The following is a 23,440-nucleotide window of genomic DNA, read 5'->3' on the forward strand; positions in this document are numbered from 1 at the left end:
TATTTAACCTAGTATTAATATTTAACCTAGTATAACAACTATAAAAACCTAGTATTAATATTTAACCTAGTATAACAACTATAAAAACCTTGTATTCATATTTAACCTAGTATAACAACTATAAAAACCTTGTATTAATATTTAACCTAGTATAACAACTATAAAAACCTTGTATTCATATTTAACCTAGTATAACAACTATAAAAACCTAGTATAACTATAAAAACCTAGTATAACTATAAAAACCTTGTAATAAAATCAAAATTTGCTCAAAGACCTTAATAGCCATGAATTTCTGGACGATCAGAGAGGACATATTCCTCCCTGGCTAGTGATCGTCCAGTTTGCTTCCAGATGTCCTTGCAACATCAGAATGCTTTGACAGAAAGATCTGATGTAATCAATAATGTAGGAAAGACAGTATAAAATAACCACGATTTATCTTGAAATCATGAAGAAAATGCTAAATAGGGAACAAGGAAGTCAACCTTGTTGTCAGCAGCTCCACATGTAATTCGAGATAATGTTACTTTTGTCCAATTTACGTTTTCTTTTTAACAGAAAAGTTGCTGTTTAAACGACTCAGTCATTTTTATTATGATCTAAAGGGAGAACTAATTTGTCTTCGTTGGCATAAACAGTCTGTAAGTAAATGTAAAGATGACGTCTGTCATTTTCCGAGTTTTGTGTGTGTGTGCTTTTTAGATATGGAAAAAAAACAGTTTGGAATTGTTGCTAATTTCAGTCACAAGTTTACAGAACTTTCCAGTCACTGCGTGTCTCGGTCCGACGCAGCAAATGTTCCAAATGCTTCCAGTGTGTCGGCCTATTTTGTAGACCTATTAAAAAATCTGTAAAACTGCGTTTCAACTTCCTTCGGTAGGAAATGGACGCCGCCGCAGCATCTCCTGCCCCAGCTGCAACGGGCAAGCGGAGGGTAACAAGCTGCTGGCCCCCCTGGCTTTGGCCTGTGGAGCAGATGGCAGCATCTTCGTTGGAGACTTCAACTACATCAGGAGGATCTTCCCCTCTGGGAATGTTACCAGTGTCATGGAGCTGAGGTAGGAGAGGAGGAGGGGAAGGAGGAGGGAGGGAGGGATCAGGGATTTGAACACAATCCAGAGAGGACATATCCCTCTGTCACGGAGATGCATATCTTCACACAGGCAACTCGTGAGTCCTTTGAGAGCAAAGCTGCTCTGAAACCATGTCGTCCTCCTTTCTCCGCTCTCAGGTCATGTAATTGTAAATTTCTGACGTTTAGTGGATTTGAGTTAAACAAAGTCAGACTTAAAACCTTTTTTTGTAAAGGAGCTGATTGGTCTGAGAGTCTCTGGCTTTTAATTAAAACCCGGCATCTGATATCATTACTCCGCCTCAGCTTTTCTGGGCATCTTTCCTTCCTGCTCTCAACTTCCCATCATTGGTTGTGGAGGGCTTTGAAGCAGTGTTCAAACTCAAAGGAGGAGAGGGATAAATGCACGGCCAGATTGGACATTTTGCTACTGGAGTATTAAACCTTTGAGTGCTCGCACTTCAGCCAAAGTGCTCTGAATTTAGAAACGCGCTTTTGGCACACTGTGGAGTGCATATTGGTCCTATTTTAACAGCTACTTGAAGTATTTCTCCTATTGACCTATTGAAAATCACAAATGACAAATTTCACATTCTGAAACATCATCTTACTGTTCATTTAACTTTTTCCAGTAGACGACCTTCTGTCGATTTTTGTCGTAATACCTAGAACCACCAAGCTGTCTACTAACCCACGTCTCCTCTCTTCTTTCCTTTGCACTATATTAAAGAAACAAAGATTTCAGACATAGGTAAGAGAGACTCATGCTTTTTAAACCTTAAACCTTTCTTTCGTTCCTCTCTCAACATGCTGTATGTGGTTTCTCTTCCTTCATTTCCTCTGTCCGTCCGTCCGTCTGTCTGTGTCTTCAATGAAAACGCTCTCTCATCTGCGCTCAACTCTGGCAACATCCAGACCAGAAAAAGTGTCAGGGAAACCCGAATTGGAATTTCGGAGAACTCACTTGGAATCCCATAACTGGAGTTAGATTTTTGATTTTTAATCAATCCAAGTGTTTTTAATTAGAGGAAAACCTTTACAAATTAAGGTGCAATAACAGCAGTTGATAGTTCAAAAATTACCAGCCAGAATGAAAAGATGATGCGGCGCAATGTCACGTTCCGTTTCCAACAAGTGGTTCAGCAGTGCATGTTTCAGTCAGAAGATGGCGGTAGAGGTTACAATGGCTTGCACAAGACCAGACTAAAGATCTTTTTTGATGATGTCATCATGCCGAAACGGCCCTCAAACAGCTGATGTGTCTCTTAGCCTACAGACCTGAACAGCCTGCAACTGCCATGATGCATGGGTGATGATGGTAATGAGATGTGGTGTTTCGTGCTGTCTGTGTTTTTGATTGCCATCAGGTAGCGTTAGCATAGCATTAATCATTGCCGTTTGCTGACTTCAGCAAAATTCAGCGTCTCACCTTCAGCTGGGTCTGCCAGTTTGTTCTCCTACCCATAATGCACCGGTGTTGTTTCTGAGCTGTTTTTTTTTTTCTTCTTTTTTTTAACTCAAACATCCAAACATCCAGTTGCTGAGGAAGAACAATTGAGTGCAGATGTTGCAGTCGGAGTACTCCCTGTACTGGATAAGCAGTAGAGATAATGAATGATGCAGTACTACTCCAGGTAGAGTCGTCATTGTGGTCACGCCGGGACAGGTTGCTGTTGTCAGCTGCTCTTTAATTTGCCTGAATGAGCTCTACAGGTGAATGCTAGCTTTAGCTGGAATCATCTGGTACACTGGACCGGAAAACTGGATGTTGAAGCAACTGGAATGTCGCTTCAACGTCCGAGCTCCGCTTCAGACCAAGCAAGTGACCCGGGGTCTGGTCTGCCTGTGGGGGGCTTTGAGGTGTGAAAGGTCACTGTCTCACAAGCCACTGGTCCAGGAGCGCTCATGGTTTCATTGCACACATGTATCACCAGGCTGCGTTAGAACAGGTTCATGGACAGGCCAAAATGTTGAAGAAGGATGGAGTGACACAGTTGGCTGTAACGAGGTCACACCACACATCATTTTAGGGAGAACAGCACTGGAAGGCAGATGCGTGAGCACAACTGCAGGAGTTTCTGCGCCACGCGACGTTATTTACTCTCACACAACCGGAACATTTTTGCTACTTCTACCCAGAACTGCACCGAGGTGACTGAACCAGAGGTGTGAAAGAAACCGGGAACGTACGAGTAGAGGAGGAAAAAAAAAGAAGAAGCCCCAAGTCATCTTGATAATTAACCCACCGCTTTAGACTGAAGGCTTCAAAACAAGAGCACAACCAGCAGTGAAGGATGATCTTGATCCCTGCATCTGTGTTATTAGCAGCAGGGTCACTGGAGTTCCGGCTCCTGAACTGTGATCAGCAGTAATGCATGGCAGCGCGGCTGCAGTTGCGTCTCCCTCAGCCTCTATTTGTCTCTCCTCATGACAAGCTCTTACATTGAACTGAGCTCGTTCTTTTGTTGTCAGCTCAGATAAATGTTGCAGCCGTCACTTTAGCAGCAGCCCCGAGCAAGGAGACCTAGCAAGGCGACAGAGGAGAGGCGAGGGTGGAGGTGGGGCCCACTGGCACTTCTACTGTCTCCCTGGCTCATACGTCAGTGTCTCCCACCGTCATCCTTACCGTCTTTTCAAAATGCTAAAGCCAGAACAAGAAAGGCTTCAGGTGACAGCTTCTTATCTTCACATAATTGTTTTAATGTTACAACTACTGTAGAAAAATAATGACAACTTCATATAAAACGTGTCTTCTTTTGGTGTTTTTTCAGTATTCTGACATTGTGTGTTAAAAAAAAATAAAACTACTGAAGGGCTATCCTTCTGATGTACCCCTGAGCAAACACGCATGATGAAGATGCTGAAATAGAAATGTCATTAGTCATTAAATATGAATAAAACAGGCAGGTTGTTTGGAAGAAGCAGAACTGAGTCTTTCTAGCTATTACAGTACCGTGGGCAAACACCAGTGGAGCTGTCACACTCTTATTCACTCCATTTTGGTCTCATCCCAGCAACATGCTTAGCTTTTTCTTTCTTTTTTTTTCATAAGCCAGTTGCTAACGTTGTCTGCCTGCATTCAGGTGCTGAGCCGGCAGGTGTAGCCGAGCTGCTTGTACAGCAGCCTGCTGTGCCAGAAACCAGAGTCAGGAACCACATCTGTCATCATGGAATCATTTTTCAGCATGAGCACCTACGCTTCATGTGGCGTTGTGCTGCGCAAATCCTGAGGTCAAGAGTTTTAAATCTTTTATTTTGAAATCCATTACTACTTCCACCCAGTGTATAATTAACACTTTTGCCAAATCACAAAACTTTTTTTCCAAAGTATTTGGAGACTGAAATGCTTATTGACCATAAGCTTGTTAGATGAGACATTCTTGTACAAGAACGAAATGAAAACACACACACACACACACACACACACACACACACACATATATGAGTCAACTCTGGTGAGAGGCGGGGTTCACCCTGGACGGGTCGCAAGACCATCAGAACCAATTAGGGGTTCAGTATCTTGCTCAAAGGCACTTGGACATGGTCAATGAGGGAAGTGGGGATCGAACCAGCGACCCTTCCTTCGGTTGCTCGATGGCCACGCTACCTCTGAGCCACGCCGCCCCGCAGGTTTATTACGGTCCATGTAAATATGGTCACTGAACGGAGAGCTTTTGTCTTCTAAAGGATTTTTTTGCTCATCCAAATCAATGAAATGTCACTCTTTTAATGATTTAACAACCAAAAAAACATTTCCTCTCAGGAAATCTTCCCTCGCTTTTGCTATTTTTTGATTCCTTCTCTCTTTTATGGTTAGTATTTCTATATTTATTATATTTTTCCTTCATCTTTCCATGCTTTAATCATCTCCCCCTCCCCTTCTTCGTTGTTTTCTTTGTCATCGTTATCTCCCTCTCCTCCTTCCCTCTTCATCCCCTCCTTCTTATTCCTTCTGTCTTCTTTTCCAAGCTCCTCTTATCCTTACGTCTTTCTATTTTCTCTTCAGTCACATCTTTTAATGTGTCCCGGCATGTTTAGATGATCAAGTGGCATCCACATGTCACACACGTCCTCAGGCTGTGTGTTTCTGCACTCACACACACACACACACACACACACACACACACACACACACACACACACACACACACACACGCACACACACACACACACACACACACACACTGAGGCACGTCTAAAAGGATTCGCCATCAAATCTGTTCTTTCTTGGCACTCGGTATGTAAAACTGAGCAAAGTAACCTCATTAATTGTTTGAACCTGAAAATGAAAACAAAATAAACCAAAATAAGCAGGAGTCAACTGAAACGAGGCAGACGCGTCTGAGCGGATCCTGCAGACATCCAGTGACACATTTCAACCTGCATCAGCTGATATTTTGACCACTTGGGGGCAGCAGAAGCAAGTTGAACGCATACATCATCCTCACCTCTGAAATTGACTTTTTGAACTTATTCGAAAGCAAATCAGCACATTCTACAGTTGAGGAGCCACATTATTTAAATGTTAAGCATATTGTGTATAAAACAAAATGACTTCAAGTTTCATCTTAACTTATCATTCATATTTCTACAAAAACAAAAAAATAGTTTTCCTTTTCTCCGTGTCTGAAAGCTAGGATTGAAAATGAAGTGCTGCATTCCAAAAAAAAAAGTCACATTTACTTGTTTTTTACTGTTTAATTCAAAACAAATTTTGTTCCTAATTAGAAATGTTTCCCTTTTTCTGGTAGTCCCTTGTCACTTTTTCTTGCTTAATTTCTGATATTTTCTTGTTTAGTCAGGTCCTAATGTGGGTAGCACATTATTAAACATGCACAAATATATTTTTCTTTTAAACGATTCAGTTTTGCAAATGCTTTCAATGAAATCATATTTTTAGCTTGCGGTCAATTGGGATCAGGGGTCTTGTGTTCTGGTGGACTCAACCAAACAATCTGGAGACTTCAGGGTCCCTACGTTTACAGAACCACATCACGAGGGTCTACAACACGCAGAAAGTTTGAATGTCCCTGGTGTAGACCTGACAAGTATCGACCAAGGCATTCTTCCCCCTTTCTATCTCTCTCTCTCACACCCCCCCCCACACACACACATGCTCTCTATTTTTAGTTGTCTTAATTAACAACCTGTGATCATCTGCAGATCGTAACAACCACTGAGACTTATGGCTAGAGGCAAGAGTGTGTGTGTGTGTGTGTGTGTGTGTGTGTGTGTGTGTGTGTGTGTGTGTGTGTGTGTGTGTGTGTGTGTGTGTGTGTGTATGAGAGAGAGGGAGAGAGATGGATTTGACATGACAGTGTGGCAGGCATCATTAAAAGTGTGTAGCGATGACCCATCACACCCACGTAGCTGCTCACTGACAGACAAACACACTCATTGATAATACACACAAACACAAACTTTCTCATTTACATGTCAACACTTCTGTCTAGTCAAAGGAGAGGAGACTGGACACATGTCTGCCCCGCACTCCTCTGTGACACACACACACACACACACACACACTTCCTGCCACCTACTCAGCTGGCAGCAAATTAGTAGCAGTTTTCTTTTGCTTTTCAGCTCATCAACCTTCCTTTTATTCATTAGTCCTTCATTACGATCAGCTCCAGAAAGCGGCCTTCATTTCATCGTTCTAATGATGCATGAACAGTGCAAAGCGGCCCTGTTGATGAGGACTTTCCAGTGCTGAGGCTTTTTGTGTTATTCGAGGTAGACCGCTGGCCTGGTGCCACTGACGGCGCTGCAGCAACTGGTAGATGGAGCAGAGCACACAGAACAAGCAGGCGCAGGAGGCTGGTTCTTGAAACGTTAGTTCACATCTCTTCCTGTTTCCAGTCTGGACCCTGTGAGCGCCACACGCTGTTCACGTATCCTGTTTAAGGAGCAGGCAGTGATTCTTATTCATGCGTGTTCAGTAGAATTCCGAATACCTCCACGCCGTCTTCTTGCTGTCGCTTCTCTGTGCGCACTGGTGATGCTCAGATGGCTTTAACGTCACCGGATCTTTACAGGTATCCGTTCGCCACACGCAGGTTTAAGATGCCACCTTTGTCAATGTTACTTTTCATGCGAACTGTGCAGCTTCTGTCCTCGGCTGTCCCATTGCTGCTCCTCATGCTCCGGCACATTGTTTAGCTGAAGATTTAACAATTTAAATTCAGGTCATTTATGCCTTATGAAAAATGAAGCTTGAAATAGGTTAAAGATTTACGTTTCTGAGAAAGGAATTAATCCTGTCCTCTTTCACGCTGTATTATGTCATCTGCCCGAGACCCATCAGCTATCATTCGTTCGAGTGTTTTGTTTTTCATGAGCACACGTGGTTAAACTGCCATCTTTCATGTAAACTGAATAAAAATCAGTCACTGTTGCTCCAAACCTCACTATTTCAGCCAATCAGCAGCAGCGAGCATACGTGAGGAAATGGCCATGAATTGTGAACTCTGCCCCTCCTATTTCCAGATTTTTCACCTTTGTAATGTTTCTGTGGCACATTTTCTGCTGTGGAATCTCACCGTATTATTAAATGATGAAAGACTGTTAAATGTTAAATGACCTATTGTCACTCTTGCGTCAGTGCTGCAACAAATTCCAGCCGTAATTTCATCAGAAAAGTGATAAATGTGCTGCATCTCAGGAAAGTTTACTTTAGAGGGTGTTTAGAGGCTCCAATCTGACAAGAAAAAACATAATTTAAATATTTTAAAGAAATAATATCCTAAGTTTTGTAAATGTTAGATGTTTCACTGTTTTTTGTTGGTTTTTGTTGTCGTTGTTTGGATGATGTTGATATGTAAATTATCCTACTAGTTTTCGAGGGTGGAACCAGGCAATGTCAGCTTGTCAGATTTAGCTCAAACCAGTGGGGAGATTTTTATTTATAGCAGCAATTTTTTTTACTCTTTTTCAAGGCTTTTGGAATAACAGAATTCCTGAACGTTTGCACTCCGTCAGCTCTCCTCTCATCGTCCCTTCTGCTGCTCTCTCAGCTCAAAGTTTACTCATTTATTGTTGCTCATGGCTTCAACTGAAAGAGGAAAATACACAACAGTAAAACTCATAAACCCTCCTGACTTCCATCTGCTCTTTTGTTCTAAACTCTTTTCTTCTCAGCACATACCATCTCATCCCTCTTCACCAGCTTCCTCCACAAACATTTACGTCTGACGTCCTCCTCTCCTTGACTCCTTTCCTTGATTTCTCTGACTCCCAAAGGTTTCTCTCTTCCTTACCCCTCAAATCTACACCTCCATCATTTTCTCACCAGTTCCCCTCTCTCCTTATCACATTTGTCTTGTGCACATGTCCTCTCGTCCTGCTTCCTCTCCCTTCCTCCTTCTTCCTCTTCTTTCCTCCTGCTTCCTCTTCTTTCCTCCTGCTTCCTCTTCTTTCCTCCTTCTTCCTCTTCTTTCCACCTGCTTCCTCTTCTTTCCTCCTGCTTCCTCTTCTTTCCTCCTGCTTCCTCTTCTTTCCTCCTGCTTCCTCTTCTTTCCTCCTTCTTCCTCTTCTTTCCTCCTGCTTCCTCTTCTTTCCTCCTGCTTCCTCTCCCGCTCCCAAGGGTTTCCTCTCTCACTTGGTCCCTGAGAGTGGAGTGTTGCGTCCACAGCTGGGTTTAGCATACTGCTTTGAGGCTAGTTCATCTTCTGTGTTCAAAAACTGTGTTCAAGTCCTTCAGATGGAGGGATAATGCCCTAAAGTAAAGGTTCTTGTACTTTAACTTTTAACTTTTCTTTTAACTTAACCACCCTTGGACTTCAGCCGCAACAAAGTAAAAGAATAGCCAAAGAGCCAATGGGCTGTTGCTCGGGTGACTTGATCCTTGCACATTCACGCTGCCTCTTACTGAGGCGAACTAATGCTCTCTCTCTTCACTGACTCGTCTGTGCAGTCTGTTCATCTGTCTGTCCGTCTGTCTGTTTGTCCGTCTGTCTGTCTGTCTGTCCTACAGCATCCATGAACTAACTCTTTCTTATTTTATCGTCTTGTCTCTTAGCAACAGTCCTGCTCACCGTTACTATCTGGCCACTGACCCTGTAACAGGGCAGCTGTACGTGTCGGACACCAACTCACGACGGATCTACCGGCCCAAGGTGCTCAGTGGTGCACGTGATCTCACCAGTAAGTAGCCAAGCATGTCTTCTACTGTGTCATTGTGTCATATTAAAGTATTTTGACCTAATGTACGTATACATGTTGGCGTAAATTGTTTCAACATAGGCAGCAGTTCCTTCAGTTGTAGTGACCAACAGTGCAATGCTTATGGTTAACGTGCGTGTGTGTGTGTCTGTGTGTCTGTGTGTCTGTGTGTGTAGGTAATGGAGAGGTGGTGGCTGGCACAGGTGAGCAGTGTCCTCCATTTGATGAAGCACGATGTGGAGATGGAAGAAAGGCTACAGAAGCACAGCTGCTGGGGCCTAAAGGTGCATAAAGACACACACACAGGCAGACATCATTGTCATGTGAGTCACATGTGAGTAAGTGGCCCCAAATCAAGGTGCCGCTTGTGGTTTTACATGAAGAAACCAGAATAATCAGCATCCTGGATGGAAAGTCACCCTGTGGTACTGAGCAGAGTTGAGCTGTTGGATGCGTCAATGATTGGGTGAAGCACCTCCAGCTTGTCCTGGAGGTGCTGGTGCAGGTTCAAGGTTTTAAGTAAACTGCAACTGCGTCAGTGTCGTTAGCATTTTCCTCATAGCTCCAAGTGGATGTTTGGAATCAAAATAAACTTACAAATGTTCATGGAGCATGAAGGTTGGTGTTGGTGCCACATTGGTCAGGAAATTACAGTTTATAAGCCTGTCACACTAATAGGGGAAACGCATTGTTTTTCCTGAAGCCTCCAAACATTCAGCCTCCAGCTATGTACCCGCTCTACCTCCACAGGTGGCACTCGCATCGCCAGTGGCTAGGTGAGCACCACACAAATGAACGCTAGCTCTGTGGTAGCAGAGCGGGTGGTTTGGACACTCACGATGACTTCACTCAGCGAGGCAACAAATTGGGTGCTGAAGGGCCTGATTCTTTCAGACCCAGGAGGACGCAGAGGATCTCCTGCTCCTGAACCTTGTGCCCTGAGGATTGTGGAGTGAGATGGATCAGGGTCTGGGCCACACTGAAGCAACTGCTCATCATGTCAGACATGCTCGATCACATCAAGGGCTGTGGCGACTGATGATGAACATTGAATTTGTACTTTGAAAAGGACAGTCCAGGATTCTGCTAGGATGTATGTCTTGCTTGCCCAGCTCATTTGCATGTCTGAAGAGATAATGAGCAGAACTTCATACTTTGACTCATTAACACACTTCCCAGTACGTGTACATGTACATGTACATGTACGAGTCAGAGAAGATCTCTGATGAGTTCCCCCCCCCCCTCGACATTTCACTCTGCTTAGGAGTTCTGAAAACAAACAGGTGAAACCTGCAGGTGAAAGACGAGCCACCAAATGCGAGACTGTACTTCACAACAGTCGCTTCTGTTCCCTCACCTGCATTCAGCCACATTGATATCACACTACCTTCATTTAGAGATTGGAGAGTCCATGAAAAAAAAGTCAAATAAATGATTGCCATTTTACCACATGGTCTCACTGTCGTGCGTTGACAATCTGGCAGTTACAACACAACTGATACCAGGTTGCCTTTCATTTTGAAAATGTACATTAAAAAGTAAGCAGTTGTCTGAAGCAATGATCTTCAGATTGTACAGATTAAAGCTGGACCAGTACTGGACCATTCCAGCCTGGAGCCGCTTCATGCACCTCAGAGTCGGGTCTGTTCAGTGTTGGGAGGAGAGCGAGGAAAGATCACCTGCAGATTGCAGAATATGTAAAGATTCGCTTTGCTGCACTGCATCATATTTATCTCCCCTGAACTTTCTGAAGTGAAGGGAGGCATAGCAGCATCTTGCTGTGTAACCACATCTAAATATGAAGAGGTTCAGGACCCACGATGTAGACCACAACACAGATAAGACGACGCAACAAACAGTTTCTTCTTAATTAATAAGGTGCAGGTGAGGTTCAAGGGGGGGGGGGGGGGGTAGAGAGGGGGGGGGGGGCGGGGGGTTTGTTCCATTAAGGGAGCTGGTCCAGTGCTCGGGTGAGAGTCAGTCCTAGTGGGACGATCAGACTGATGCTGACGAGGGTTCGACGTGGTGGCAGAGTGGCGGGTGAGCGTTGCAGAGCTAGAGGACAAAAACACAGAAGCCACGCCCAGCTCCTGCATAAGAGGTCAGGGAAAACACAAGCACAGATCAGGAGACGCAGGGAGAGATGCCGTGCACCCTGACACACACTATGGCCTGACTTGATGCGGGTTTGTTATTAATTCTGCATATAACAGAGATTTTTACATGAATTATGGTCATAAGAATCTGTCAGTGAGGTCAAATACAGTTGGATTTGTATTCTCTCAGCATGGGTGAGCGGGAGAGTCATAAAGAATCAGATCACCTCTCCCCTGCCCTTTCTAAGCTCTGCTTTCTCTGCCTCAGCACTCTGGCGATGTGGGAAAGCAGCAAACAATCAGTGTCCTTAAAAAGAAACTGGTGCAGAATCCCCACGAGCCAACGCTCGGCACCTCAAATTAAATACGCTCGGGAGGAGATGACACTTTGGTAACTGCCGTGCTCCAGTGGTGGAGGACAAGTAAAGCAAACAAACCACAGGGAGCCTTGAGCTGTCCGAGGACGTCATCCATGAGTGGCATGCAGAGCTTTCGTGTGCAGCGACCCTGAAGCCACGTGTTTCCCCGAAGCATTATTAATCTCCATGAAGGGGATACAAAATATCGTCAAGCACATGACAGAGTTGATTGTGAAGCTCTTACAGAAGTTCAGCAAGTCACATTAAAATGAAAAGTGATACTTTTTATGATTCTGGACGCTTTCTAAAGATTTGCTTCCATCCACCATCCAGACCAGGGAGGGCCAAAACAGAGCCTCAGCGGTGGCTGGGGGGCCACAAACAAACACATGCTGTGTTGTTAAAATGCAAGGATCCAAGTCCCCCTAAGAACATAATGTTGAACTTAACACCACATGTTAAAGCAGATTTTTGCAGGTTTTCTGTCACAATACCGATTGACAAATGCAGGTGACTGTTTGACACCATCAGAAACAGGAGAGCACCGACGTAAACTGCAGCCATCCTTTGCTGTGCACCATCAGACTGATGAGTGCCACTCTGCTGTCTCAGCAACGTAGGAAAGAATAATGAAAAATACCGCGTCCTGCAAACTATGTGATGATATCAAAGATCTACTGATGTATGTCTTGTTCTTGTTTTTGGATCTGCAGGGATCACAGTTGATAAAAATGGTTTGATCTACTTTGTGGACGGAACAATGATCAGGAAAGTAGATCGCAATGGAATCATCTCCACAGTGCTGGGGAGCAATGATTTGACGTCTGCACGACCTCTGACCTGTGATACCAGCATGCACATAAGACAGGTAACACACACTCACACACTCACACACACACACACACACACACTGCCATAACAATGGCTTGGTTCTGCTCTGGAAGGTTTTATTTTTATTGAAATGGTATTAGTGTAAATTAGCTCGTGTATATATGAGATTCCTCGAGGAAGAGGGTCTTGAAATAGAACCAAGCTGACATTTAACTGTGTCATTAGAGAAAACAGAGTCCTTCAGACATGAACAAGGCCTGGAGTTAAAACTGGTACATAAGTGTCGCTGACTTTTTCTAACTTTATTTGACGTCACAGGGAGCCGAAGGGAGGTGCGGTGAGACAGAAAGACAGACGTACTGTCCTTTGTTTTAACACATTGTTTTCCCAATAGGAGCACAATCTTAAAATTGCAAGCAGATGAAATAGAAGGAACACCATCTGTGTAGACACGCAGGCACATTGAGTCCTGTTTCATTTGCTCTGCTGAAGGCCAAACACTTGACACACGCTCTGTGTGTATTCCATGAGTCAAAGCCTGTATTTTATGGGTAGAACAGGGTAGTTAGAGGATTTCTTGCAGAGTTGAAGGTATCTGAACTCTGACCGTACTTTCTTCTCGACACAGTTTAGCTCTGTTTGACTTCCAGCAGTTCTGGTCGACCTCCAGAGTTCACTTGCGGAAACAAGCAGCCCACACGTCCTTAGGTTGCTTTCTTCTTTGCAGTCACTCATGGTGCTCAATTTCATGTAAATGATTGGAATTTAACTTGGCTTTAGGATTAACAAAAACCTCCTTCCATGTGCTGTAGTTGTATCACTGCTTGTATGTTGCTTTGATGCATCATCACATTTGGGTTTAAACAAAGTGAAGTGTTTGCTTCAGTCTGCACTTTAAAGTAGCTTATTATACATAAAATGCAACATGAAATATGACGTTCTATTACTTTGCCCCTTTTGACTCTTTTTTTTCCTTTCCTTTCCTTTTTCTTTTCCTTTTTTTTTGGTTTTACTTTTTCCCACTCAGTTCTCTGTACTTTTATCATGAAGTAGCACTCAAAAGTAGTTTGGGGAAGCAGCAACTTTCTCTGAGGTGCTTGTACCTCTGGTCTGTGGTGAAGCTGCAGACCTCGGTCCTCTCTTGGCCTTTCAGTGGGTTGTGTTCATCAACTCTGACATGATGAGAAGTTTTGGTCTCTATTTACACTAGTTAAAAAATGGTGTTGTAGCCTGTGGCACGCTAAACCATGGTAACTCAGGAAACAAAGTTTGCAGCAGGGTTCCACCAGGATTCAGACCATGGCAGAATCAGTAGCACCAGATTGTAAACCTGCGTGTGAGCCCCTCTGCTCCCTCTCCTCCGTCCATCCAGGTTCGCCTGGAGTGGCCCACAGATCTGGCTATCAACCCCATGGATAACTCCATTTATGTCCTGGACAACAATGTGGTGCTGCAGATCACTGAAAACAGACAGGTAGACATCACCTTCGTTATTCTGTTCCAGCTGATATCAGTGTTTGATTTGAAGGGGATTTTCATGTTAAGAAAACAAGAATCTTTAACCAGAGGCGTGTGTGTGTGTGTGTGTGTGTGTGTGTGTGTGTGTGTGTGTGTGTGTGTGTGTGTGTGTGTGTGTGTGTGTGTGTGTGTGTGTGTGTGTGTGTGTGTGTGTGTGTGTGTGTGTGTGTGTGTGTGTGTGTGTTCAGGTCCGTATCGTGGCGGGTCGTCCCATGCACTGCCAGGTACCTGGTATAGAATACACGCTGGGGAAGCGGGCTGTCCAGACCATGCTGGAGGGGGCGACAGCCATTGCCTTGTCCTACAGCGGCGTCCTCTACATCGCAGAGACGGATGAGAAGAAAATCCATCGGATTCGACAGGTGAGCTTTCAGTCACATTCAAGACAGGGCTCAGTTGTTGTTTCAGTTTAATTTTGTTCCAAGCCGAAGCTGCATGAGGGAATATTTCATGGCTAAAGGGGATCAAGAGCTTTATACCAAGACAAAATTAATAAAAGACTAAATGAGATACCTCGTGAAATGAAGAAATGGAGAAGAAGAAGAAGTGAGGAATGGCATTTAAGGTTGGATGATTGGACCCCATCATTGCCTTGCAATGCTGTTTGTGTAGATTCAGGAACGAGCAGGGAGGATGGAGAGCTGTGGAACTACAGTCGTCTGGTGATGGGGGTGGGGTGTACGTAATCATACATCTGAGTGAGAGAAGAGCAGAGATGCCGCGATAAAAAACAAAGCGATAACAGGACTGATGAAGAGTTGTCAGAATGGGGAAGCTGAGGAAGGATGATGTCATAAGGAGGACAGATAGGATGCGGCAAAATTCCCAGCAGCAGGAGAAAGGGAGGACCTTCCTGAGCGGCTAGCCTTCCTGTTGGCCCGTCTATATGGTGGGCGGAGCTGCAGCGAGGGGAGGAAGACAGGTGTGCGTCTGCTCTCTGGACAAGAGAAGCAGTTGAGATGGAGGATAGGGGGTGAAGTGGAACAAGATACAAGCACATTAGCAAAACAATGCTAAGAACAGAGTGTCTCTAGTTCATCTAGTTCATGTCCATCCAGCTGAATAAGCGTGTGTTCTGGTCCTTAACTTGGAAACGCATGTAATGAACTCAGTTGTGTCTGACGTTGTGCCATCAGGTGTCAACTGATGGAGAAATCACCCATTTAGCTGGAGCGCCATCTGACTGTGACTGCAAGGTACTACACCACAGCTGATGTCCATCCCAGTCAGCTCAAGTTGTCCTCAAGTTCATCTTTCAACACACACATAAAAAAATACATATGTTACCAAGTCGTACGCTCATTCATGTGATGCTCCTCTGTGTCCCTCTCCTGTCTTCTGTCCTTGCACCTCCTTCGGTCCATCACTCTTCCTTCTCCCGTCTTGCAGAATGATGCCAACTGTGACTGCTACCAAGCAGGAGACGGTTATGCAAAAGACGCCAGACTGAACTGTCCTTCTTCGTTGGTGGTGTCCCCAGATGGGACGCTCTATGTGGCCGATCTAGGAAACATTCGCATCCGTGCCATACGACGGAACCAGCCCCCTACTGGTGTGTTTCTAGACGTCTCTGCAATTGTTAGCATTTAGGCACCACATCCACATTTCCAGTGCAGATGTCATGTTGTAATAGTTCATATTTTATCACCGGATTTTGTGATACTGTATAATCATATGACATGATACAAAATACATCAATTATGTAAAATGTCAAGCTGTGTTCCAGCTGAGTTGTCCAGTAATATTTACATCACACTTGTTTTATCGAACTCATTTGGCCTTGGTTTGCTTGTTACAACCTAAATGCCCCGCAAACATTGGCTTTCAAGAGCCGCTGCTCTAATGTTGTCCGCCATGACAGTTTTAGGCTGTTGTAATTAGTCGTGTGGAGGTGGCGTGATCAGCAGGCTTGTTGGTCTCGTGTGTCCTCAGGCTCTCTGGCTTCCGGTCCCAGCTCTTATGAAGTGGCGTCTCCAGCCTCTCAGGAGCTCTACGTCTTCGACCTGAACGGGACTCACCAGTTCACCGTTTGCCTGGTCACAGGAGACTATAAATACAACTTCAGCTACAGGTCAGCACATGTGGAAACAAGCACAAAATAAGCTCCGTTGTCTTTGTCCTTTCCTGTCAATGCCATCATTAATTTCCACTTTGTCAATACTTTCACCTGCAGCAATGAGGAGGATGTGACAGCAGTGACTGACAGCAGTGGTAATACCCTGCGTATCCGCAGAGATACCAACAGGATGCCTGTGCGTGTGGTCGCCCCAGACAACCAGGTGGGGAAAGGCTTTCGCCAGATTGCCAAGTCTTTTTTGTAGTCTGAACTTGTCAAACATGAACATGTAACCCCGTTTGCCTGTGTGTTTTTGTGTGTCTGTGTATAGGTCATCTGGCTGACCATCGGAACAAACGGAGGTCTGAAGTCTCTCACAGCTCAGGGCCAAGAGCTGGTCTTGTTTAGTTACCATGGAAACAGCGGCTTACTTGCTACCAAGAGCATCCAAATAGGCTGGACCACTTTTTACGAGTGAGCAGCATTAATTTGTATGATTGTGTGTGTGTCTATACTCCAAATAAGCAGATGGAGAGATCGAGAGATAAAAGTAGACTGAAGCATTATTCACATGAACTGTGATGCTTTTAGAGCATTGAGAATGTGACTTCCAATATTGACAGAACAACTTCATCAACTTAGGCCAGATGGAAGAGGCTAAAATCCTGCACATTTTGGGAAGGATTGCTGAACCAACCAGCAGTCATTCACACTAGACGTACTCCGAGCAGACAATTTAAATATGACTTTGTATGATTTCAGTTGCTTTCAAACTTTCTACTGGGCAGATTTACTTCAGTCCAAATTCAAACCCATCTAAAAACTGCAGTTCCTCAGCGGTCTGGTACTAGTTGAGCACCTTCAGTGGAAGGAGACCAGCTTGGTGTATGAGTGTGTAATACAGGTAGTGGTGCACTCATGGCATTTCGTTCCCCTGTACTCCCCCCCTCCCCGCGTCCTCCTGCAGCTACGACAGCGAGGGTCGTCTGACCAATGTGACCTTCCCCACTGGCGTGGTGACCAATCTCCATGGTGACATGTCATCAGGGGCTGTTGCTGTGGACATTGAGACATCAGGGAGGGACGAGGATGTTTCCATAACAACCAACTTGTCATCCATAGACTCCTTCTACACACTGGTGCAGGGTAAGGAGCACAAACAAGTGTGTGTGTGCGTGCGTGCGTGCGTGCGTGCGTGCGTGCGTGCGTGCGTGCGTGCGTGCGTGTGTGTGTGTGTCACAGAGTGAGGGAGAAAGTTTGCTAGATTGTGTGTGACATCATTTATATCTTGGTTGCCTTTGTCATGGGAATCCTACTGAATGTTAGCGTCCCTGTGGAAATGACGGGTGTGTGTTTGCTCTTCAGAGCTGAAAGCAGCACTGAACGGCTGAGGGCCGACTGAGAAACCAGTTGTTTCAGCACCGAGGGTCGTAACTGTTACACCGCAGTGGTAAAAACAGACATTTAGACATGCCGGCTTTATTTTCACAAATCTGTAACACTGGTGCTTTGTTTTGAGCCTGGAGTGTAATGTCGAACATGCACATGGTTAACACTGTTGAATGTTCAAGCTCATGTGAATTCCACTGGAACACGTCTAAACTACCGAGAACCTCTGGAAATTATAAGGTTTACACATGAAATTGCAGAGATTTGATGGGTGAACTCAGACAACACAGGACAACCGGATGGTTCTGGACCCAAAGGTGCTGCACGACTGAGCCAGAAACGAATGCAGGTGTTTCTAAGTTCCGAATCTGGCAGGGATGCCTTGGCAAGTGTGTGAACGGCTGAAGTTGTGCTTTGCAGCTTCATGACACGGCGCGGCCCCCTGGTGGCCTGACTCGAGCCGCTCCACCACACATTCATGGAAAACATCAGTTATGAGCACGCAATTTACTCAACTTCAAGGAACAGCAGAGTAAATAAAGTCTGCGGGCCCGGTGAGACCTCGTGTGTCAGAAACTGCTGTCACGTACTGTACTGTATTTGCCTTGACAGACTGGCTCATTCAGCCAGTCACCATAACAATACACGTGACATGTGACACGTGACCCTGACACGTGTCGAATCCAGTCAGAAAACGGAGAAAAGCATGTTTGTGCATCCCTCTGTTTTGGTTTAACTGCTATTATTAAAACTGTTCTGTGGCTCACCACATACAGACGGTCCCACCAGGCTATAAACACACAAACTAAAAATCTGCTAGGATGTAAAGAGTTAAAATCAAATATGTTTTCTTTGGATTTATAATTAATAAAGCGTTGAAATGGATCTGAAGCATTTTTCCAGAAGGTTGCACATTTGTAACCAAACCAACATTTTAACAACACGTATGAAGTAAAGACTCGTTCGTAGGCACTTTTACAGCAGCGCTGGGTTTTTACTCAAGAAAACTTCAAGATAACTTAGTTTCTATAGTTACTGGAGTGCAGATGAAGACGTCTCAGAGCGCGAGGAGGAAAGCTGCTGGGTGGTCTGGTGCTAAGACCGTTGGTACCTTTGAACGGTTTGCCAGGCAGCAGCAGCAGCAGCATGAACAGGTGGAGGTTCAAGTCGAATCCTTCTGGGATGCAAGCACCAACATCACGGGTGCTCAGCAGATGGGCACCAGAGATGATCTGGGAGGCCGAAATCACCTGCTGCATCAACACGACACCCTGTCGCACCATCACGAGATCTTGATTCATGCGAGCATGCGGCCTGTTTTCATTGGAATTCAAATAATATTAAATATTAAAGAATCACACTATTATCCACAGTTCGTCACAACTCATCCATCTGTCCTGTTCTTCTTATTAAATAAATGAACACAACCATCCCAAATGTTATTCACTAACCCACATATCAATTATTGTACGACAACGTCCGAGTCCTCTGTCCTCGTCCCTCCCAGCTCGTCGGCTGCTTGTTGTCAGTCGCTGATGTGTGTACCTGCAGTGGGTCATCAGGGGTTAATCAGGTGTTACTCTGGCAGGACTGTGTCTACAGCAAATACGTCGTGAAAAGGGATTTTGCATAAATGAGTTATCATTGTGTTACAAATATTCGGGTGATGTTTCAAGTCTTCCTTTGCTGAAGACACCGATTTGGAAGTAGGTGAGAGACAAAATACCAATACAGGCAAAACCATCTGGGTGAAGTTTCGCTTTAAAGAAAAAGAAAGCAAAAACCAGAGAAAAACAACGTCATTTCAAATGCACAGTTTTCCTTGATTGTTTTTTTAAGTGTCGAACCTTTGGAAAACACTTCCTCCTCTTGTCTGATTTGTTTTCGGTCTGAGAGTAAATGGTAGCTGCGCTTCGTTTGAGAGTTGATCCAGAAACACTCACGTAATCACACGACTTAAAGTCAGTCTCTCCAAGAATGGACTTGAAGCAGATTCCATATGACAGGAACTGTAAAAACAAACTCTAGTTCTCCATCCTCGTCACACTTCATGTCAGACGTACAGCATAAACGGCCAGGGAAAATAATAATTTAGCACTGATGACCTTGTTAAATCTGAACTAATGAGCCATTTGAAGTGAGGCCTCGAGTGACCGGCAGTGATTTGTTTTCAAGCGAGCTGCGTGTGCCTGGAAAGGGTAGATTCTCCCATACAGCAGCTCAGTATTGATTGGTGCGTAATAAGTTATTCAAAGCCTTCGACGAGTGTAGCATTCCTCCCCATCAATCCATGTACATTATTTATCATTTCACCTCCTTCCTATCATCAAAACTGCACGATGTGCTTGTGTGTAATTGGTTGAGGAAATCACATCGGGTCTAAGTGCAGCTCAGAGATGATAAACAGGCTAATATCGCTGCTGTGTTTGGTAAAGTAAAAATTGATTCAAATTAAAAAGAAAGCTTTGGAAGTGGCTATATAAGAAAAGGCATGGTAGAAACAAATCAATAAGAAGAGACGGGAATATTTGAAAATGACGTCAAACATAAAGATGCATTAATAAAAGACCAGTTTGTAAAATTATATAGATCTTTTTAATGAGCTTGGGGAGAGAAAAAAGTAAGAAATGACATGATGGTTTATCAGAGAGGAAGAGAAAGAGGTAAAGCCAAGGAGCCTCATACAAACGTACACACACACACACACACACACACACGCTCTCTCTCTCTCGTGGCTGTTAGTCGATAGAAGAGGGCGAGGGGTTTCTAATTCAAGGAAGCTGCGGGATGTTAATACACTCCGTGCTCCATTAACATGTTCTGACGCCCCACCACCGCCCCCCTTCCTCTCTCTCCATCTCACCTGTGTTTTTTGATAAAGCTGTTAGTCTGTTCGTGATAACCATACCTGTACGCTCCGACTCTCCACGTGTTTGTCTGACAGACCAGCTCCGCAACAGCTACCAGGTGGGGAACGACCATTCGCTGAGGGTCATCTACGCCAACGGGATGGACACACACTACCAGACGGAGCCCCACATACTAGCGGGTACGTGTGTGTTGTGTGTCCATTACACTACATGCAGCATTCATCCACACTTTTATTTGCATGACTTTTCCATGTACATACATGTTCTGACAATGTCTGTTGGCACATGAAATCTAAACATTGAAAAATATCCCTCTTAAATGTGTATTTAATAAATCAGGATTCACCAAAAGGGATTTTTCTCGGTCAAACTTAACTAAACCACTCTGACACGCACGTATTTATGAAGGAGGTTTCCATGAATTCTCCAGGGATTTGGGCCTTTATTTAGTTTTCAAAATTGCTATTTTGAAATTCTTTGACTTTTACTGATTTTTCATGGCCACGTAATCCCTTAGCTGATTTTTTTTTTTCTTGATTTGTACTGCATGTGTAGAGCAGGATGCAAACACGTTTCTCGGCAAGCATCCAGAACACAATAAGTACATTTGTACTTGATTTTAGAACCTTTGCCCCTGGAATTAGAGTCACACACACACACACATGTGTCAAACACGCTGAATTTCTTATGTATTTGAATGACACAACAGCCGGTGCGGACAGATTTTTCTGTGAATTGGTTGGAAAATAAAAGACAGTAGCATGAGGTGATCAGAACGAGCTAACCAGTCTAAGTTGTGTCGGACCAGTTCTTGAGGTGGGCCAGTTCTCACTAGTGCAGCTACACATTTAACAGTTTTGGAGGAATTGCAGCGGCTCCAGACAAGCCGCTGGATTGCGTGTTGCCTCAGGGAAACACGTCCCAGTGTCTGTGAGGTCTGCTACCCGCCACATGGACGCGCTGTCAGATGGATTTCAAACCAGACGCATCATGGGGCCCATTTCAGAGGGTTGTTAGCAAGCGGCAGGATCTGTAGCATTTTAGTACTTTTGAGAATAGAGGCTTTCAAGGCTCAAAATCCCTCTGTTTTTTCGGGGGGGGGGGGTTGCAGATAAGCAAAACAATTTGTTGATTTTAAAAGTCAGATTATCAAAATACTCTGACGGGACCGATGTCATTGCTTCGGGGCCAGTTTTGGCCTGCAGGCCACCCTTTTATTGCCAATTGAAAGGACTTTGAAGTTGAGGTACGAAAAAGCAGAAATTGTTACCAGAATTTCCAGCAGAATGCCGGAAATGAAGTGTCTGACCCCCAGACCCCTCCCTTGATTTGTGTCCCCCGGCCATGGGACAGCTGGCCAGTGTCCCCTATTTGTCCACATTGACAGAGCAGCTGTTCGTTCCCCTCCGACTAGCACACCTGCTAACTGCTAAACGCTTGCTGAATCGATACAGTATGACAGTACAGAGAATTCCGATCTGTTCACTGTTGCTCCCAGTAGAACAACCTAAAAATCCTACTCACTCTCAGGCGTACAGTGTAAAACCTCCAGCTGAGAGGGAAGGCTTACCGAGGTCCAGACCTCAGCGGCTGTGAGGCTGGGGTGGGTGGTGATGCTGGGGCGCCATGTTCTGTTGTGTTCTCACTCTCTCTACAAGCTGGAGTGAGGATGTCCAGCTCTTTGTAGCCCATGCAGAGAGACTCAGAATCCCTCCGTACTGCCATGAGTTGTTCTTCTGAGTCCCGTTGGTTGGAGCAACTGAGTCTTGTGTGTTTGGGTCCAAACTGGAGGGATCAGCACTTTGAAGCTGATGATCACCAAAGTTGCTGTGGAGGTGTGGAGTTTCTTACCTCTCAACATGGCCTCTAAGGTTCAATCCTATTCACAGCTAAATAGTTGCTCGCGTGTGTTTCTGAAGGCATTTTATGTGAGGAACAGAGGCTGCCTTGCTGGAGAGCGTTTGTGTTTGCGGCCTCTCCGTAGAGCTGCAAGACACCTCCATTTTTCTGTTGGTCCGGTTCACTTCCACGCTGTCAGTCTGTCAAACATTTCATGGTCAGAAAAGAGAGACCACCTGAACTCCACAGGTATGGCTCAAATGACGTTGCGTGTGAGATGATAAATAATAAATGACCAGGTACAACATCGTTGAATCAACCTTTTTAAAGTTAAAAAAAAAACACCGCCTCCCCCCCCTCCCCCTGCCATCTTGCAGCGCCATCTCCTGGTTCACGGCCTATGTTTGCTTGATTCCTTTGACGTTCATCCAGAAAGACCTCAGTTCTGTGACAGTAATAGAAGTCTGCAGCAACACATGTCATGTGTGTGTGTAAACAGTCAAATTTATTTACAGAGAGTGACTCAAAAGTATCGAATCAAGTAAGCTAAGAAGGCATCTGACTCTTCTCCAAGAATTACTCACCCAGCAGATGTCATGCGAGTGCTCACTGGTCTCACTGGTCTAATTGTAGGTGCTGCTAACCCAGCTGTTGCCCGCCGCAACATGACACTGCCAGGAGAGAATGGCCAGAACCTGGTGGAGTGGCGGTTCAGGAAGGAACAGACACGAGGAAAAGTCATCGTCTTTGGAAGGAAGCTGCGGGTGAGTAACCGTCCAGCTAAAGGGAACGAGAGGAAGTGTGGGTGAGGCGGAGTGTGAGTGGATGGATCCTGTTGTCCAGATGGACCTGATAGTTGCTGACCTCCGGAACAACGAGGGCTTCGGAGGTCAATGCTGGGCGCTAGTTTAAAGACTGTTTCTTCACGTCCAATTAAAACGTCCTCGTCGTTGCCACTGACAGGCTCAGATTGTTATTCTAGAGTTCTGTCCAGACAAATCAACTCAATTTCACACCCTTCTCATCTGCGAGAGAGAAGAAGAGCTGGGGCTCACAGTGCCTCTTTGTTTCCTTCAGCTCTTCCTTTCACTTTCAGACCAACAGGCCGGTCAGAGTTTCAAACACAAATGTGTTTCGACTGTGAGAAACCCATACGCGCGTTGGTAGACCCTGAACATGCAGTTGAGGAAGAAAACCCCCTGCTGACCTTTGGATTCAAAGCTAGCACCTTCTAGCTGCGAGGCAAT

General features: G+C 44.8%; 1 protein-coding gene across 5 annotated transcripts in view; it reads left to right on the top strand.

The window, feature by feature from the left end:
* tenm3 (teneurin transmembrane protein 3) overlaps positions 1–23,440 on the top strand; it is a 469,376-nt gene that overhangs the window by 417,679 nt on the left and 28,257 nt on the right. For 4 of the 5 annotated variants that reach the window (XM_086210453.1, XM_086210454.1, XM_086210456.1 and 1 more), the window contains 15 exons: positions 884–1,061; positions 1,806–1,826; positions 9,093–9,217; positions 9,412–9,519; positions 12,404–12,558; positions 13,894–13,995; positions 14,228–14,401; positions 15,176–15,235; positions 15,429–15,591; positions 15,972–16,110; positions 16,213–16,318; positions 16,427–16,569; positions 17,063–17,241; positions 20,429–20,533; positions 22,827–22,957. In XM_086210453.1, coding sequence (XP_086066579.1) covers positions 884–1,061; positions 1,806–1,826; positions 9,093–9,217; positions 9,412–9,519; positions 12,404–12,558; positions 13,894–13,995; positions 14,228–14,401; positions 15,176–15,235; positions 15,429–15,591; positions 15,972–16,110; positions 16,213–16,318; positions 16,427–16,569; positions 17,063–17,241; positions 20,429–20,533; positions 22,827–22,957 — 1,889 coding nt within the window. The remainder of the gene's footprint in view (positions 1–883; positions 1,062–1,805; positions 1,827–9,092; positions 9,218–9,411; positions 9,520–12,403; positions 12,559–13,893; positions 13,996–14,227; positions 14,402–15,175; positions 15,236–15,428; positions 15,592–15,971; positions 16,111–16,212; positions 16,319–16,426; positions 16,570–17,062; positions 17,242–20,428; positions 20,534–22,826; positions 22,958–23,440) is intronic. The other variant, XM_086210455.1, reaches the window with a different exon arrangement.

Source organism: Aulostomus chinensis, chromosome 8 (assembly GCF_037954235.1).
Source record: "Aulostomus chinensis isolate RoL2024-O1b breed Wild chromosome 8, RoL_Achi_v1.0, whole genome shotgun sequence".
Taxonomy (NCBI): Eukaryota; Metazoa; Chordata; class Actinopteri; order Syngnathiformes; family Aulostomidae; genus Aulostomus; species Aulostomus chinensis.